Source organism: Triticum urartu, chromosome 2A, assembly GCF_056163025.1.
Source record: "Triticum urartu cultivar PI428250 chromosome 2A, HENAU_Tu73, whole genome shotgun sequence".
Taxonomy (NCBI): Eukaryota; Viridiplantae; Streptophyta; class Magnoliopsida; order Poales; family Poaceae; genus Triticum; species Triticum urartu.
Window position 1 is genome coordinate 691,836,187 of NC_141874.1, and position 17,840 is coordinate 691,854,026.

Below are 17,840 nucleotides of genomic sequence, written 5' to 3' on the forward strand. Positions count from 1 at the left end.
TTTTTACAAGTTATAACTATTTTCTGGAATTTCCTGGATTAAATTTAATCCAGAAAATTATTTACTGCATCCGTCTGACGCCAGTGTGACGTCATCAGGTCAACAGCATCAGCCCAAGTCAAACCTTACTCTAGGACCCACATGTCATATGCTTTGTACTAACAGAGAGTTAGTTTTGTTAAACTAAATAGCCAGGGGTTAGTTTAGTGTGTGGGGCCCGGTGTCAGTGGGTGTGGGTTCAATTAGTGGCGCCATTAGCCGCTAATTACGGCCACGTCGGATGCGCCGGTGGTTAGACAACGACGACCCAGAGCGGCGGTGGCTCACCGGAGTGGCGCTAGGGGCAGCAGCTGGGTGCGCTGAGGGCACCAGGAGGTAGCTCGTGCTCCCGCGCATCCAGTGGAGGCAGCAGAAGGTCACGGGGCGGCCGGGGCTCGCCGGAACGAGCTCGCGGCGGAGGCCGGAGTACGGATCCGAGAGGGCGCGGGCTACAGGGCAAGGGAGAGCTCGCCGGTGGGCTCATCAGACTCCTGGAGAAGTACGGGGTATGATGACGCGCGCGGGAGCGGCCGTCTTGGGCTCTGGCCACGGCGGCGCCATGGTCGGCGGCGACGAGCTCTCGGGCTCAACGGATTCAACTCGTTAGAGGATGAAATCGGTAGAGGGAAGAGAGGGGTTCGGTGCGGAGGCTCATAGTGAGGCTAACGAGCGCGAGGGGGAGGTCGGGGATGCACTGACGACGACGAATCGTGCGACGGCGGCCGTCGGAGCAGAGGACGAAGATGGCGTCGCTGACGGCGTTCCAGGGCGTCCGGCGCCGTGTGTCTCGGCGGAGATGGCGTAGAGCTCGACGACGGAGCTTTCTGGCACGATGGGGAGGCCATACGAGCTCGGTTGGCGCAGTGGTAGCGGATGGCGGCGATGGGCACGCTCGGCCCTGAGAGAGACGAGGGAGAGGAGGGGATGAGCACGGGGAAGCAGAGAGGGGTCGGGGTGTTGCGTGGCGCTCGTGGAGGCGTTCAGGCCCTCGGCGGCAAGCAGGAGCTGGTGAGGCGCGGGCTCACGCGCGTCGGCCACGCGCGCGCTGTCCTCCTGGCAGGAAGAAGGCGATGACTGGCCTGGGCCAACAGTGCTGGGCTGGCACAGGTAAGGCCCAGGTGAGTCATTCTCTCTCTGTCCTCTCTAAATCTTTCTGTTTTCTATTTTTTCCTCTGTTTTGATTTAGTTTTAAAACTAAACCATTTTTGTTGCTTCTGTAAATTATTGTATGGACTAGAGATATTACTCTAGAGCCCCACAATAATTTCCAAAATTATTGGACATGTATTTCTTTTATAACAGACATGTGACAGGGGTTCGGGGCAGGTGGCCTCGACTTCTCTCCTCCCTATCCCGACGCCGGCGACGCCGGTCACAATGGGGTCGGCTGGTGCTGGGAGAGGGGGCCCGAGGCAGGCGGCCTCGGCTCTTTCTCCTCCGGTCGCGGCGGCGGCGCCCGCGCTTCCAGTGGCGCTGGGGGAGGGGGGTTTGGGGCAGCTGTCCCTGGCTCCTCCTTCCTCTTCGCCAGTCAGGAGGACCGCGTCTCCTATGACGACGGCGTTCCACTCTGCGCCGAGGGGTGGGGTGGGAGGAGGGCTCTGGCAGGCGGCCCCCGCCATCCTCTCTCCCGACATGCCCGTGGCCCTGGGCCTCGGTGTGGGGCACTTGTCCGAGGGGCATGGGAGCCCGCAGCCACCTCCTCCGGTAACCTTGGTTGACCCTTTGCGGGATTCAGCGCGAGGCTTTACTAGGGAGGAGGTCGTTGCTTTTGGCGGGATCCGTGACCCGGTCTCGACGGGGAGACAGATGAGTGCTCGCATTCAGGAGCTTTCGGAGGTTGATGACATGCAGCAGAGGTGCGCTATGAGGGCGGCCAAGCTTCATGATGCTGAGATCTCTACTGGTATGTCCGTCAACATATCTAATTCTTTATTGCATTTTGCTAATGAGGAAATTATAAATAATGCAAACCAATTAGGAGTTTCACTAGGGGCTACTGATAGTGAGATTTCCAATTCGGTGAATGATCTGTTAGATTTGGAGGGCAGCGTGCCTTAGAGACTATTCATAATCTCGGAGCGGTAAAACCCATGAATGATGATGAGATTGATGCGTTAGGGGTTAGAGTGCTCGATAATCTGTGTGCGGATCTAGCACCCTCCAATAATGAGTCTGAGGACGATGATGTGCCCATAGATAATGCAGTTGTTAGTACTACTGAGCCTGGTTATGAGGACCGGGAGACAGAACCCTAGTAAACCAAAGCGCAAGTGGAAACGGAAGATTTATCCCGATTCTGCAGTTCGTAGGAGCGCTAGGATTCGGACTACTAAAAAATTTCATGATGAGTTATGAAAGGAATCTTCTGGAATAGCAGAGGTCTGAAAGACTTGGCTAAAAGAAGGTTTCTTGCTGAGGCATCTCTAGAGCATCGTTTAGATTTTATTGCTCTATCGGAAACTGGTAGAGATAACTTTACGCCCCAGTTTCTTTCCTCTCTTGCGGGTGGTGTTGAATTCGATTGGCATTGCCTCCCTCCGCGAGGAAGATCGGGTGGTATCTTGCTAGGTGTGAGATGCAATTCGCTTGAAGTCCGAAGTGTAGTGATGGGCGACTTCGCGGTTAAGTTTCGAGTCAGGTCTAAAGTTGATGGTTTCAACTGGGCTTTGGTGGCGGTTTATGCTGCCGCACAGCCCGAGCTTAAACCGAAGTTTCTGGCGGACCTTGTTCGAATCTGTGGGTCCGAGCAGCTTCCAATTTTAGTTGGGGGTGATTTCAATATCATTAGGAGGAGAGAGGAGAAGAATAATGATAACTTTGACGACAAGTGGTCGTTTATGTTCAATACCATTATTGAAAGCTTGGATCTAAGGGAGATAGAGCTTTCTGGTCGAAAGTTTACCTGGGCTAATGCTATGCCAAACCCGACATAGGAAAAGCTTGATCGAGTTCTCGCGAGTGTGGAGTGGGAACAGAAGTTCCCTCTTGTTACGGTTCAAGCTCTCTCGCGGGCCATATCTGATCACACACCCTTGTTCGTAGACTCAGGGGAGCCGAACCACGTGGGAAACAAAAACACCTTTTCATTCGAGATGGCCTGGTTCGAACTTGAAGGGTTCTTGGACCTGATTGCCAGGGAATGGGCTAAGGGTGCGGGAGGTAGGACTGCGGTCGAGCGTTGGCAAAATAAGATTAGGAATTTGAGAAGTTTCTTACGGGGTTGGGCTAAGCACCTTAGTGGGGTGTATAGGATTGAAAAGGACAGGCTCCTTTCTCTTATACAGACCCTAGACATAAAGGCCGAATCCACGATTTTGCTGCCAGCTGAGCTTCAGGTTAAAACTGAGGCAGAGAAGAGGTTGAAAGAACTTCTCTGCGAAGAAGAATTGAAGTGGGCATTGCGGGCTAAGGTCCACAAAGTGGTCCAAGGGGACGCGAATACTAAATTCTTTCACTTGATTGCTAATGGTAAGCACAGAAAGAAGAGAATCTTTCAACTTGAACAAGATGAGGGCAGTATTTTAGGATAGGATAACCTAAAAACCTATATAACCGACTATTATAGGCAGTTATTTGGACCTCCGGAGGATAATTGTGTGTCCCTCGATGAGTCCAGGACTAAGGATGTGCCTCAACTATCGGCTGCTGATAATGATATTCTGGTAGCCCCGTTCTCAGAGAAGGAGGTGTTTGATGCTATTGCACAGATGAAAAACAATAAGGCTCCCGGACCGGATGGATTCCTGATCGAGTTCTACAAAAAGTGCTGGCACATTATTAAGGGGGATTTGCTACCTATGTTTCATGATCTGTTCTCTGGACAGCTTCACTTATTTCACTTGAATTTTGGAACTATCACACTGCTTCCTAAGAAAACGGATGCTGTGAGAATTGAGCAGTTCAGGCCGATCTGCCTTCTCAATGTTAGTTTCAAAATCTTCACCAAGGTCGGGACTAATAGGCTCACACAGATTGCGCATTCTGTGGTGCAACAATCCCAAACTGCTTTCATGCCGGACAGAAAAATCCTTGAAGGGGTGGTCGTCCTTCATGAAATGCTCCATGAAATCCATTCTAAAAAATTAGATGGAGTAATTTTAAGGTGGATTTCGAGAAAGCGTACGATAAGGTCAAATGGCCATTCCTCCAACAGGCATTGCGTATGAAAGGTTTTGATGAAGCCTGGCGCCGCCAGGTTGAATCATTTACGCAACAAGGGAGTGTGAGAATTAAAGTGAATGACGATATTGGTCATTACTTTCAGACACATAAAGGCCTAAGACAAGGAGATCCGATGTCCCCTATCCTGTTTAACATTGTGGTTGATATGTTAGCAATTTTGATAGGCAGGGCTAAGGAGAATGGTCAAGTAGGTGGCTTGGTACCTCATCTTGTTGATGGAGGTGTATCCATCCTTCAGTATGCTGATGATACAATCATCTTTATGGAGCATGACTTGGCCAAGGCGAGAAATATGAAGCTGGTGTTATGCCTTTTCGAACAATTGACCAGGTTAAAGATTAACTTTCGTAAGAGCGAGTTGTTCTGCTTTGGTAGAGCCAAAGACGAACAGGAGGCTTATAGGCAATTGTTTGGGTGCGAGTTGGGGATTTACCTTTCTCTTACCTAGGTATTCTAATCCACCATCGTAAACTGACAAATAGAGAATGGAAGTGCATCGAAGACCGATTTGAGAAGAAACTGAGTTGCTGGAAGGGTAAGCTCATGTCATACAGAGCAATTAATTCTGATAAATTCGGTGCTCACGAGTATGCCTATGTTTCTCGTATCGTTCTTTGAAGTCCCAGTTGGTGTTAGGAAAAGACTAGACTTTTACCGATCGCGTTTCTTTTGGCAGGGTGATGAACTAAAAAGAAAATACCGGCTTGCTAAATGGGATATCATCTGTAGACCGAAAGACCAAGGGGGTCTTGGTATTGAGAATCTTGAAGCTAAGAACAGATGCCTTCTTAGTAAGTGGTTGCGGAAGCTCTCTTCTGAGACTGATGCCACGTGGGCGCAAATCCTTCGCAGCAAGTACCTACAGACAAAAACCTTGTCCCAGGTCATAGTCAGGCCGACTGACTCGCCTTTCTGGAAAGGACTGATGAAAGTCAAACAATCCTTGTTTAATAGGACAAAGTTTGTTATTGGCAACGGCACTAGTACGCGCTTCTGGGAGGATACTTGGCTCGGCGAGAAACCCTTGGCCATTCAATATCCGTCTTTATATCGTATTGTTCAACGACGTGAGGTGTTCGTTGCAACGGTATTTCAATCTACCCCCCTTAATATTTAGTTTAGACGGTCGCTAGCGGGCAATCGTTGGGAAGAATGGCTCCGTCTAGTTAGGAGGCTGATGGAGGTTCAGCTTTCTCAACAACCCGATGAATTACGCTGGAAACTAATTAGGTCTGGAGTATTCACAGTTAAATCAATGTATATTGATGTTATTAATTCGAACTCCATTCCTACCTCCAAGCATGTTTGGGTTGTCAAAGTTCCATTGAAAATAAAAGTGTTTATGTGGTTTGTCCATAAACAAGTTATTTTAACCAAGGAGAACTTGATAAAGCGTAATTGGACAGGACCGACTAGGTGTAGTTTCTGTGATCGGGATGAGACGATCAAACACCTCTTTCTTGATTGCCCGTTGGCCAAAGTCCTTTAGCGGACGATCAACATTGCTTTTAATATTACTCCACCGAATTCTGTCAACACGTTATTTGGGACATGGCTTAATGGGATTGAGCCTGACTTAGCGAGACATATTCGTGTTGGAGTTTGCCCTTTGCTGTGGACTATCTGGAATTGCAGAAATGATTTGGTTTTTAACAGAATATCACCTATTCACTTTTTGCAGGTTATTTTCCGAGCCACGGCAGTGATCCATTCATGGTCGCTACTCACTCCGATGGAGGCCATGGAGCATTTGGTTACTGGATCTATCCGTTGGGAGATGGTAGCTCGGGATATCTTCAACCGGTTTGGATGGCGGTCATATAATAGGATACGCAATTAGTTTACCTATCTATCTTTAGCCAGCCGGTTGGGACGTCTTTTCTTGGCTAGTTTGTGTTTCTAACCTGTTTTGGCTCTCTGTGAGCTTTCTTTTCAGTTTTTACAGTTGGAGACTTTGGAACCTTGTTGAAAATTTTTTATTTGGTTAATAAGATGGCCGTATGCATCACTCTGATGCAGAGGCCGGGGAGACCCCCTTTTTGAAAAGAAAAAAATCTTTGAAGGATTATATTCCATCTTCTTCCATGCGTACGCGAACTGAACTCTTAACACTTCTGGCATAGGTACCCTGTTCCTGCTGAATACATAAGGGAGGCGTATGTCACGAACCTGCAGCGCCATCCCGTTGCCCTTGGCTCGATCTCCCACCTTTTGCCATGGGAGACACCGTCGGCTCTTCTCCGGCTAAGCAGTGCGTGCCGGAGACGTGGTGGACGAGTTTTATGGAGGGCGACACCGCGGCGCACAGTTTCCAGGTCACGGGCTTCTCTCTGCTCGACGGCATGGGCGGCGGCAACTTGGTCTGGTCGAGCGCGTTCAGAGTCGGCGACTGCGACTCGGACATCACCTTCTACCCAGATGGGTGGAAGGTGGACGGAGGTGCCCACGCCTCAGCCTTCTTGCGTCTGTGCAAAGGAGAACCAGGGTTGCAGACCAGCTACACCCTGAGTTTATTGGGCAAGGACGGCCAAGTGTTTGAGCAAGTGAGCCTAGAGCATGTCTTCAAATCCACAGGTACCTTTTGGGGCTATGAGCGCTTCGTCAAGAAGTCCAAGCGGCAACGGTTGGTATCCCGCAACGACGACTGTGTGACGATCAGGTGTGTTTTGACTGTCACTAGGAAGCATCGCACCGAAGAGGTGCGCGCTTTGACCATCCTAACCCCACCGTCAAATCTGCACGAAGATATTGCAAGGATGTTGAAGGACGAGGACGGCGTGGATGTAGCGTTCGTCGTGGGTGAGAAATTGTTCCGTGCTCATCAACACATTCTCGCCGCGGCAGGACGGCTCGCGGCACGTAAGAAGAGGTTCCGGTCTACGGCCAAGGTTTGGAAACGGCAACACAAATTCATCCCCACCTTTGATAATGATTGCAAGTTTGTGGTTGACCTCCTTGATTTCTTGGAAGAGTTTAGATGTCTGTCTAGAGATGAAACACTGCTGAGGCAGGATGCTCGTCGTTGCCTTGCCGCATCCATCAAGAGGCAGAGCGCGCACTGGAAACAACGTGGGAAGTGCCGTGCGGTCCGAGAAGGCGATGAGAATACCAAATTCTTCCACGCCAGTGCCTCCCATCGCCGTCGCGGGAACTGGATCCGCACGCTCGATGTCGATGGGCTGGAGGTGGTTGATCACCATGGTAAAGCGACCGCGCTGCGGGGTTTCTTCGCCAACCTTCTCAGGCGCTGCTGCCCCCCTGAATGGCGCTTCGATCTAGAGGCGCTGTACCAGGGCGTCCGAGGCGTCGACGGTGGAGCCCTTGTGAGCCGCTTCTCTCCCGCCGAGATCAAGGAGGCGACGGGGCTCCTCAACCGCTCAAGTGCCCCCGGCCCAGATGGCCTGGGCCCTGCCTCTATCGTGGGACAAGCTGTCAGCGGTCAACTTCGCGCCGATGATCGCCAAGGTCGATGCCTACCTGGCTGGGTGGCGGGCGCGCCTTCTCTCCCCCGCAGACCGCCTAGTCCTGATCAATGCGGTGCTGGACTCTCTTCCAGCGTACGCCATGGCCGCTATCGTCCTTCCGCCGGCCGTTGTTAAAACCATGGATGCGCTTCGTCGCGCGTTCCTTTGGAATGCGGCCGACCGGGCCACGGGAGCCCAATGCCTGATTGCTTGGAGCCAGGTCTGCAGGGCGAAGTGCGAGGGGGGGTGGGGGTCGGGGTGCGAGACCTTGCCACCCAGAATAAGTGCCTGCTGCTCAAGATGCTTCATCGTCTACACTCGTCGGAGTCGAGATGGGCGTCGTGGGTTTGGGCGGAGCTGAACGGGCGCTCCCTTCTCCACCTCGGTAGCTGTCGTCATGCCGGGGAGCATGGGCGTTCTCTGCGCGGCATGCTGCCGCTCTGCCGTGCCCTGTCCCGAGTGCGCGTGCAAGATGGGCGAAGAACCTCCTTCTGGCTCGACTGGTGGCTGCCGTGCGGCCCCCTGAGTGTGGCCTTCCCCGCGCTATACTCGCACACCACGAGCGCCGAGGCCACCGTGTCCCACGTCTGGGGAGGGGGGCTTGACCGCGTCTTGGTCACAAGACACACCCAGGCTGGTGCTCGGGAGCGTGCGGCCCTTCTCGCCATCCTTCCTGAAGCACCCGCGACGCCGGGCGTAGACGAGAGGGTGCTGCCGCTCTGTGGGCACCCGCGGTCCGGCGGGCTTGTCACGAGCCGCGCTTACGCCTTCCTATGCTACGGCGGCCGTCTCTCACCCCATGCTGCATTCGTCTGGGGGACGCGCGCGCCGTCGCGGGTGAAATTCTTCTGTTGGCTGCTAGTCCACCGTCGGATCAACACTCGAGATGTCCTCCTCCGGAAAAGCATTGTTGATCACACGGGGGCCGGCTGCCCCGTCTGCTCGGCGGAGCTGGAAACTGCGGACCACCTGGTGTTTGGCTGCCCATTCGCACGTGAGTTTTGGCGCGCCGTGGGAGGTGTGGTGATCACGGCGGACACATCGGTGGAGCGGCTCTCCGCCCTGGATGTGAGAGCAGCAGTTGGAGACGTCTCTCCGGGCACCTTCGTCCTCCTTTGCTGCTGGCACCTATGGAAGCATCGGAACGGTGTGGTTTTTCAAGCTATGGTGCCGTCCCTAGACCGGGTACTAAGCTGCTGTCGCGAGGATGCTGTTCTTTGGCGGGAGCGGCTACGTCCACGGGATCGCGAGGATATTGATGCATGGGTGCATGCGTTGATGCGGTGATCTAGTCTAGGCTCTGTTGGATTTTCCCTTCTAGTGTGTGTTGCTGTTTGTAAAAATGAGGACCTCCCCCCTGTGGTGGTGACTTGGCAATAAAATTCAGGTGGAGGGATCGCTATCCCTCTCCCGGTGACAGTTCAAAAAAAAACACATTCTGGCGGCACGGTCGCCGGCCTTCAAGGCAGAGCTTTTGGACCCGTTGACAAAGGAGGACCCTACAAACCCCGTCAATGTTCATGACATGACGTCCGACATCTTCGAGGCACTTCTTCATTTCATGTACACTGATATACTCCCACATGGTAGCGATCTTGAGAAAACCGGGATATTGTGGCGTTTGTTGGCTGTCGGAGATTGATATGGACTGGACAGGCTGGTGACGATTTGCGAAGGGAAGCTATGCCAAAACATAAACGAGCAAACAGTTGCGACCACCCTAACTTTAGCAGAGCAGCATGATCGCGTGCGACTGAAAAATGCTTGCATCACATTTGTGTCGTCGCAGGATGTGCTCGATGTCGTCAAGGAAACCGATGGATTCAAGCACCTCATGAGAAGCTGTCCATGGGCCCTGGTGGATATCTTAAAACAGAAGCTGTCTTCACCGGGGGTATGCGTAATTTATGCTAGAATTTTCTCTGAATAAATTTCTTTCATAACAAAAGATTGTCGCATTCAGTATCTGTTTTTATTTTCTGAGCCTCTCCCAAGATGGTTTGCACTATGAATTCTAAAAACAGCCATATACATCATCCTTTGCCGGGTTATTTTCATCTGGACAACATGGTTTGGACTTTGGACTTTGGGCTGAATTAGCATAGCATATATATCTGTTCTGTTTTCATGCGCTGATACTGGTACCCCAAGGGCGTATGATTAGAGTAGATGCCTAGATAGTTTTCTCAACCTGACCTCATTGTGCTTTACACAGTTTTCAATTTCTTTTTACAGTTTATTACAACTTTGCATACCTTGTTTCCTGTCTTTGGGTTTGCAATCAGGCTGCACGGAGCCAGCCGGGTAGGATCCCCAGATCACGCAACATGAAGCTGTGGTCCTCGCGAGTTCGCCGTGCAGTTTTGCCCTCCGTCTGCGTCCTGGCGCTGACCCCCTTTGTTGGCCTCTATTTTTACATGCACAACGGCCGTTGTTTTACATAGGATGGGAACGAGGCAAGCCGTGCTTGGCTCCTCGGGCTCCGCTCATACAGTCCTGTACGAAATTTGTATACGCTCAGCTCCGATGTATGATGAGTATGACTGGGCTGGAAGGGTGCCTCGACACTCGAATTAATATCATTAGGTGCCTTGTGGAATTCATATTGTAGATCTTTAGTATTGTAGATGATGATATTTTTAGTATAAATTTGATCAAACATTGCAAAGTTTGACTTAAGGCAAATCTTACATACAAGATAAAAAGAAACAGGTGGAATATCTTTGTAATAAGCGCCTGTTCGGCCACTCTCCGCGGAGCGGAGCCGGCGGAGCGCCCTTTTAGCAGCCGTAGGAATAAGACGGCCAGCATGGTTTTTTGTTGTTGTTGATTGTTTGTGTCTTTTCTGTCTCCGTCGTACTCTATGTTCCTTGATATTATCAGATTTATTAAGATGATTTGGGTGTCTTTTCTTAGGAAAAATATTTTTGTTGAACGGCAGGTATATGCATTAAGCAAGGGCAATTCGACCCTTGTATACAAAAAAAAGAGAGAATTTTTTTTGCCAAGTTTTCTTTTCGAAACAAAATTGCTGGCCGCCTGGCCCATCTAATCCAGAGCTAAGCAAACGCAATCGAGGGCCTGATCCGTGGCAAAAATTTTGATTGCGAGATTTCGCAAAAAAAAAAAAAAATAATCATTGCGAGACCCGGTTGCTGACGGCACTGCCGCCTGCCGGTGCCTTCCAACACCAGCCGCTCTCGTACGGTACGTGAACTCTGTCCTTACAGAATTGCACCAGGGTAAATATCAGGAAACCCTCTTTTTTGGAGGATTATATTCCATCTATATGTCCGTGCGTACGCGACGTGAACTCTGAACACTTTTGGCATAATATATACATAAGCGACGCGTATGTCACGAACCTGCAGCACCAGCCCGTCGCCCTTCGCCCGATCTCCTACCTATTCCGATGGGAAACACCATCGGTTCTGCGTCTTCTTCGGTGAAGCAGGATGTGCCCGAGACGTGGTCAACGAGTTTTACGGAGGGCGACACCGCGGCGCACAATTTTGAGGTGACGGGCTTCTCGCTGCTAGACGGCATGGGCGCCGGCAACTTTGTCTCGTCGAGCACATTCTTCGTCGGCGGCTGCGAGTGGGACATCACGTTCTACCCCGACGGGTGGAAGGCGGGCGGTGGCGCCCACGCCTCCGCTTATCTGCGTCTATGCAATGGAGAACTAGGGTTGCAGACCAACTACACCCTGAGTTTATTGGGCAAGGATGGCCAAGTGTTTGTGCAACGGAGCATAGAACATACCTTCCAGTCCGCAGGTATTTTTTGGGGCTTCGAGCACTTTGTCCAGAAGTCCAAGCTGCGACGGCTGCTATCCGACAACGAGGACTGTGTAACGATCAGGTGTGTTTTGACTGTCATGAGGAAGCATGACACTTTGGCCATCCCGGCCCCGCCGTCGAATCTGCAAGAGGATTTTGCAAGGATGTTGAAGGACCAGGAAGGCGTGGATGTAACGTTCATCGTGGGTGACAAATCGTTCCGTGCTCATAGACACGTGCTGGCGGCACGATCACCGGCCTTCAGGGCAGAGCTTTTGGACCCGACAAAGGAGGACCCTACAAAACCCGTCAAGGTTGATGACATGGACCCCGTCATCTTTGAGGCGCTTCTTTATTTCATGTACACGGATACGCTCCCACATGGTTGTGATCTTGAGAAAAACGCGACGCTGCAACATTTGTTTGTTGTCGGAGTTCGATATGGCCTGGACAGGCTAGCGGCGATGTGCGAAGGGAAACTATGCCAAAACATAAACGAGCAAACAGTGGCAACCGCCCTAACTTTGGCAGAGTGGTATGACCGCGTCCTTCTCAAAAATGCTTGCATTGCATTTGTGTCGTCGCAGGATGTGCTCGACGCCATGAAGGAGACCAATGGATTCAAGCACCTCATGACACGCTATCCGGGGGTGATGGTGGATATTTTGAAACAGAATCTGCCGTCGTCAATAGGGGTACGTGTAATTTATGGTAGAATTGTCTTTAAATAAATTTATGTTAGAACTTACTGGAACATAATCGCAGTGGGCAAATGTTTCTCATTATTTTGACCAATATTCCCACATGATGGTTTGCACTATGAATTCTACAAACATCCGTATCCATCATCTTTCGCCTAGTTTTTTAATCTGCACCACATGGTTAATTTGGACTTTGAGATGAATCAACATACCATTTGTGCTCTGTTATTACTACTTTCTCTGTTTTGTGTTTGCATTTTAGAGATGTATATAACTGTTTTTATGCGCTGATACTGGCACCCAAGGGCGTGTGATCAGACCAGGCATATGCAGTGCCAGTGGGGACAATTTAATCTCATCAGAGAAATTTTAAGATGCAATTTGATCTCAACTGTCAAGATAAATTGGGATATACAAACACTGCAGCAAGACTAAAAGCAAATACTTTTGACAGATTATACTCTTCTATATATATATATATATATATATATATATATATATATATATATATATATATATATATGCTACTACATGCTTGAAAATAAAATATTATTCTATGTGTGCATATATATTATAAGTTGAAATATGATTCCAATGCTCCTTATCACGTCCTACAGTTTTAGAAGGAAAATGTATGTGCATTATAGAGATACTTCAAGTTGAATATCTTATATTTATATTCTTGTACTTATTCCGTGTACTACAAAATTGTTCAAATATAAATATTTTATGGCTATATTTTCAGAATTAGTACGCCTATCTAAAATTTTTGGTAATAGATTGATAATATATTTATTTACTTACAAAAACACACATACTCTTATATGTGTATTAATGCCATTCTCTTGCTCTAAATTACTCAAGTGTTTCTACAACATATATTTGTTAACTATTTTATACCAACAATCTTTATTCCTACTGGTATATATTTTACATGCCAACATTGAAAATTGTTATACACAACCAAATATGGAAGATAGAGAGAGCATTAATTGATATTGCTATATCTTCCCTTATTTGATGCTAGATTTTATTAGCGATATATAGTTTGTTTCCTGGTTTGCAATATAGGATGTTCATATTAGCCCTACACCATCATAGAAATCGTTTTACCTCCAAGAGGTAAGAGTAATATTAGACGTTAGATGACCCATATCTATTTTGGATCATGTTAAAATAGCTCAATCTGGCCTTATTGTGCTTTGAAGTTTACAACATTCTTTTTACAATTTACAATATCACATATCTTGATACTTGTCAGGTTCGCAAGCAGGTCGTACGGATGCAGCGAGGCAGGACTCCAATATCACGCAACATGAAGCGACGTGCCTCGCGAGTACGCCATGCGGTTTTGCCCTCGGTTTGCGTCCTGGCGCTGGCCTTGGTTGGCTTCTGTATTCCACATCCACAGCGGCTCCTAACAAGCCAGCCCATGCTTGGCTTCTTGTAGTGGCAAATATCTAGGGTCAAAACGAAGGGTGGTCTGAAAGAACCAACATACAACAATGTGTCCAAGTATTGGAGAGCTCACCAACGTCTTCAGAAGACAAAGTCCAGTTGCTCTGGTCATCTGATATACTAGGCTTTGTATCTATTTTTACTACCATATACTCTTACATAAAGGAATGAAGGGAGTAATGCTTTCTTTGTATAAAGCTCACCAGATTGGAATTTTTGTTGAGCGTCATATTCTAGACCAAATTCCATTATATTTAACTTGTGCTATCAACGTTTCATGGACTATTACTTACGAAATAGTTATCGTATGTTTCTTATGTCATTTGGTTGTCAAACGAGAGAAATTGGTCGACTTAGGTTAGTCCTCGAGTTGTGATGTTGCGAAAAAGGTCCAAATTTCATGATTGCATCGATTTAGTATTTTCAAAGCAACATTTTTCTAGTTAGTTAGTTGTGTTGTTAGATACTTATTTGCACTTGCAGTTGCACCATGTGTTTGTGTGAGCAAACCTTTATAATTTTTTTAGAAATACAGTACAAATGCAAGCGCTCACATACACACACGTACACTCATCCACATGCACATGCACATGCACACCCTATACCTGTGAGGACCTCCAAGAGAAAAGGCCGCCAAATTTGGCATGCACTTGGGCATCATCTTCATCTAGAAGGATTGGGTGAGCTTTGCTGCGTCGTTGATGTTGTTGGATTTTCATAAATTTTCTACTCCATGTGTTTCAGAATATAAGGTGTAGTCTTTGAAAAGTCAAACCTGTTTTAGTTTGACCAATTTTGTAAATAAATGTATCAATATTCATAATACCAATCGGTATTGTTAGATTCGTCGTGAAATGATTTTTCGTATGTTATTTATTTAATATTGCGGATGTTGATGTTTTCGGCTCTGAACTTGCACTAGTAGAAAACAGGGCTTTGGTTCAGGCCGGGTCAGCCCATTAGTCCCGGTTAAGTCCAGAACCGGGACCAATGGGGGCATTGGTCCCGATTCGTGAGCCCAGGGGGCCGGCCGGGCCACGTGGGCCATTGGTCCCGGTTCATCTGGACCTTTTGGTCCCGGTTGGTGGGATGAACCGGGACCAATGGGCCTCGCTCCTGGCCCACAACCATTGGTCCCGGTTCGTGCCTCAAACCAGGACTAAAGATTAGACCTTTAGTCCCGGTTTGAGGCACGAACCTTTAGTCCCGGTTTGAGGCACGAACCGGGACTAATGAAAATGGGACCTTTAGTCCCAGTTCGTGCCATGAACCGGTACTAAAGGTCCCATTTTCAAACTCTACCCCCCCCCCCCCCGGATTGCCTTTTCAGTTTTTTAAAAAATAAAAGAAAATGATGGAAATGTCAAAAAAATAAAAGAAAATAAGTTTCCCATGTGATATGTGGTCTAGTTGTTGGGAAAATTTGCAAATGTGAATTTTGACTTTATTTGCAAAATCACTCTGAAATTTGTAAAAATGGGCATAACTTTTGCATACTAACTCGGATGAAAAGGTTTTTTATATGAAAAATCATCTACTCGAAAAGTTACATCCGAATTTAATTGGGGGAACCCCGTTAAACATTTTCAAAATCCTCAAAAACCTAATAGAAAAAAGTTACGAGGCTTTTAAGATCTAGAGTGAAAAAAATTGAAAAAAATTCAAACAGTGGGCAAACTATGGTCAAACAATGGTCAAACTAATTATTCTAGAATATTAGTGTTACTAAATAATTATTTCTGTAATTCCAATTTTGGTCAAATCTGGTCAAACTGTGGTCAAACTGTGGTCAAACAATGGTCAAACTAATTATTCAAGAAATATTATTGTTACTAAATAATTATTGTTTTTTAAAACAATAGTTTCAAAATAAAACTATGAAATGTGTCACTTCATGCTCAAGCAAAATTCTAGAAGGTTAATAGGATTGACATCTTAGTATTGTCAGGAAAACAATAAGTGCAGACTTGGAGCGAGGGAGAATAGAACCCCGAAGTTAAGCGTGCTCAGGCTGGGGGAGTGGGAGGATGGGTGACCGTTTGGGAAGTTAGATGATGTGGAATGATGAGAGGTGATTAGAGGATAAATTGAGAAGTGATGAGGGGTGGTGATTACAGACTAGAGGTTAAAATAATTCAGAAATTTGAAAATCAGAAAAAAATTCCAAATTTTTTTTTCAAAAAAAGATCATAAAATTTCCTTTAGTCCCGGTTACCAACCGGGACTAAAGGTGGAGCTCCACGTGGCCGCGCCTTTTAGTCCCGGTTCAATCTTTAGTCCCGATTCTGGATTGAACCGGGACTAAAGGGATAGGCATTAGTACCGACCCTTTAGTCCCGGTTCCAGAATCGGGACTGAAGGCCCTTTTTCTATTAGTGTTGGTTAGTGTTTAATAAATTTGACTATTTTATAAGAAACTAACACGCCTTATATTTTGAAACTGAGGAGTATTTGGTTTGGTGAGTGGGGGGTATGATGAAGTGTGTTTTCTTTTTATTTATATTGTTGTATTTCTATCCCTTTCGCGAGGTGATTCAGTATTATGTGCTAATCAATCCATATTTATGTGGGGACGTTTTTTAGGTTGATGGTTGCATGTATTATATTGGTGTTACAATATCGCATATTGGTGTTTTTTTCTAGGTGGTGAGAGGATGCACGGACTGTATGCTTTTATAGGCTGGTTGTTGTCGATTGATTTAATAATTCATTGACCCTGTCAAAATGGTGAAACAAATTTCAAATTAAATACCCCATTTGAATGGGAGAGGTCCAAGATTTGGGAGCATAATAAATTAGCTATTTTTTCTAAAATAATACATTTTTATTAATTTACAAAAATAATACACGGTTTAGATATATTCCACAAATAATACGGCGTCATCTTTGGACAAGACGACTGGGATTTTTTGTCGAAAAGGACCACCTGCGCGAATGAATTGACAAAAAAGACCACCTGCTGATAAATTTGACAAAAAGGACCCCCTCGACTGTGGCGGCAAGTGCGGCAGGCGACACGTGGCACCTGCCGCCACGCAGCGAGGCGGCAGCACTGTACCGCCTGCCAGAACGGGAATCGGCGCTGGCGACGGAACGGCTGCGGCGTGTGGAGCCCGGCCGCCAAGGGGCGTGGCGGCAGTACTGTAGCGCCTGGGCCCGGCCGCCTCGCGGGCTGGCGGCAGCCCTGTTCATCGCCCTGCTGCTACTGCGCGCTAAGGAGCCGGCCACCGCTGCTGATTGCTACTGCTGCTGCATGGCAAAGCGCATGGCGCTGCTGTTGAATGCACAAGTCCAGCAAAGCACAAAGCGCATGCGGCCACAAGTTTTGAGGCACTGATTCCCAGCGCGAGTTTCGTCTGCTTTGAGGCACTGGTTCCCAACGTTTCGTATTTTTTGGCACTGATTGCAGACGACCACGATGCACTGCGCATCATTTGTGATAGCCGGCTCCGTAGCGCGCATTAGCAGCAGGGTGATGAACAGGGCTGCCGCCAGCTCGTGAGGCGGCAGGGCCCAGGCGGTACAGCACTGCCGCCACACCCCTTGACGGCCGGGCCCCACACGCCGCTGCCGTTCCGTCGCCAGCGCCGATTCCCGTTCTGCCAGGCGGTATAGTGCTGCCGCCTTGCTGCGTGGCGGCAGGTGCCACGTGTGGCCTGCCGCACCTGCCGCCACAGTCGAGGGGGTCTTTTTTGTTAAATTTATCAGCAGGTGGTCTTTTTTGTCAATTCATTCGTGCAGGTGGTCCTTTTCGACAAAAATTCAGACGACTGGAACTAATCGTCTTACTGGTTAGTGTTGAGTCGTCCTCCCTGAAGATGACTGGCAGTCGGCTGAACAAGGGCTTCAAGTCGCCCTCCCTGAAGATGATTAGCTCCAGTCATCCTCTCTGAAAATGATTGGAACATAACCGTGTTCCGGGGAACCCTTTCCCGCCAAACCTGCCTTTCCCTTCATCTTCTTTCCTGCCATCGTCTTTCCCGCCAACCCTTATGTTCCCACCATCCTTCTGTTCCCGCCATCTTCTTTCCCGCCAACCCTCATGTTCCTGCCATCTTCTTTCCAGCCATATTTCTCTTCTGGACTTATAAAACCCCCCTCCCATACAGAAAGGTTGGTAAGCAGTGCATTGTAGTCTCGTCAAGATGTCCCATTATCCTCATTATCCTTTCGATCGTAGTTTCCACTCGAGTATGTCAAAATGTCTTCTGAGGTTA

At 48.2% G+C, this 17,840-nt stretch overlaps 2 protein-coding genes across 2 annotated transcripts; both read left to right on the forward strand.

The window, feature by feature from the left end:
- The first annotated feature begins 6,437 nt into the window (after positions 1-6,437).
- On the forward strand, positions 6,438-9,327 carry LOC125534145 (BTB/POZ and MATH domain-containing protein 3-like). Its single transcript, XM_048697434.2, has 2 exons — positions 6,438-7,049; positions 9,121-9,327. The coding sequence occupies exons 1-2, from the start codon at positions 6,438-6,440 to the stop codon at positions 9,325-9,327; spliced, it is 819 nt and encodes a 272-aa protein (XP_048553391.2).
- A 1,741-nt stretch (positions 9,328-11,068) lies between these two features.
- On the forward strand, positions 11,069-13,889 carry LOC125537924 (BTB/POZ and MATH domain-containing protein 2-like). The gene is made up of 2 exons (XM_087540155.1): positions 11,069-12,159; positions 13,427-13,889. The coding sequence occupies exons 1-2, from the start codon at positions 11,098-11,100 to the stop codon at positions 13,613-13,615; spliced, it is 1,251 nt and encodes a 416-aa protein (XP_087396281.1). The 5' UTR covers positions 11,069-11,097; the 3' UTR covers positions 13,616-13,889.
- The last annotated feature ends 3,951 nt before the right edge of the window (positions 13,890-17,840 follow it).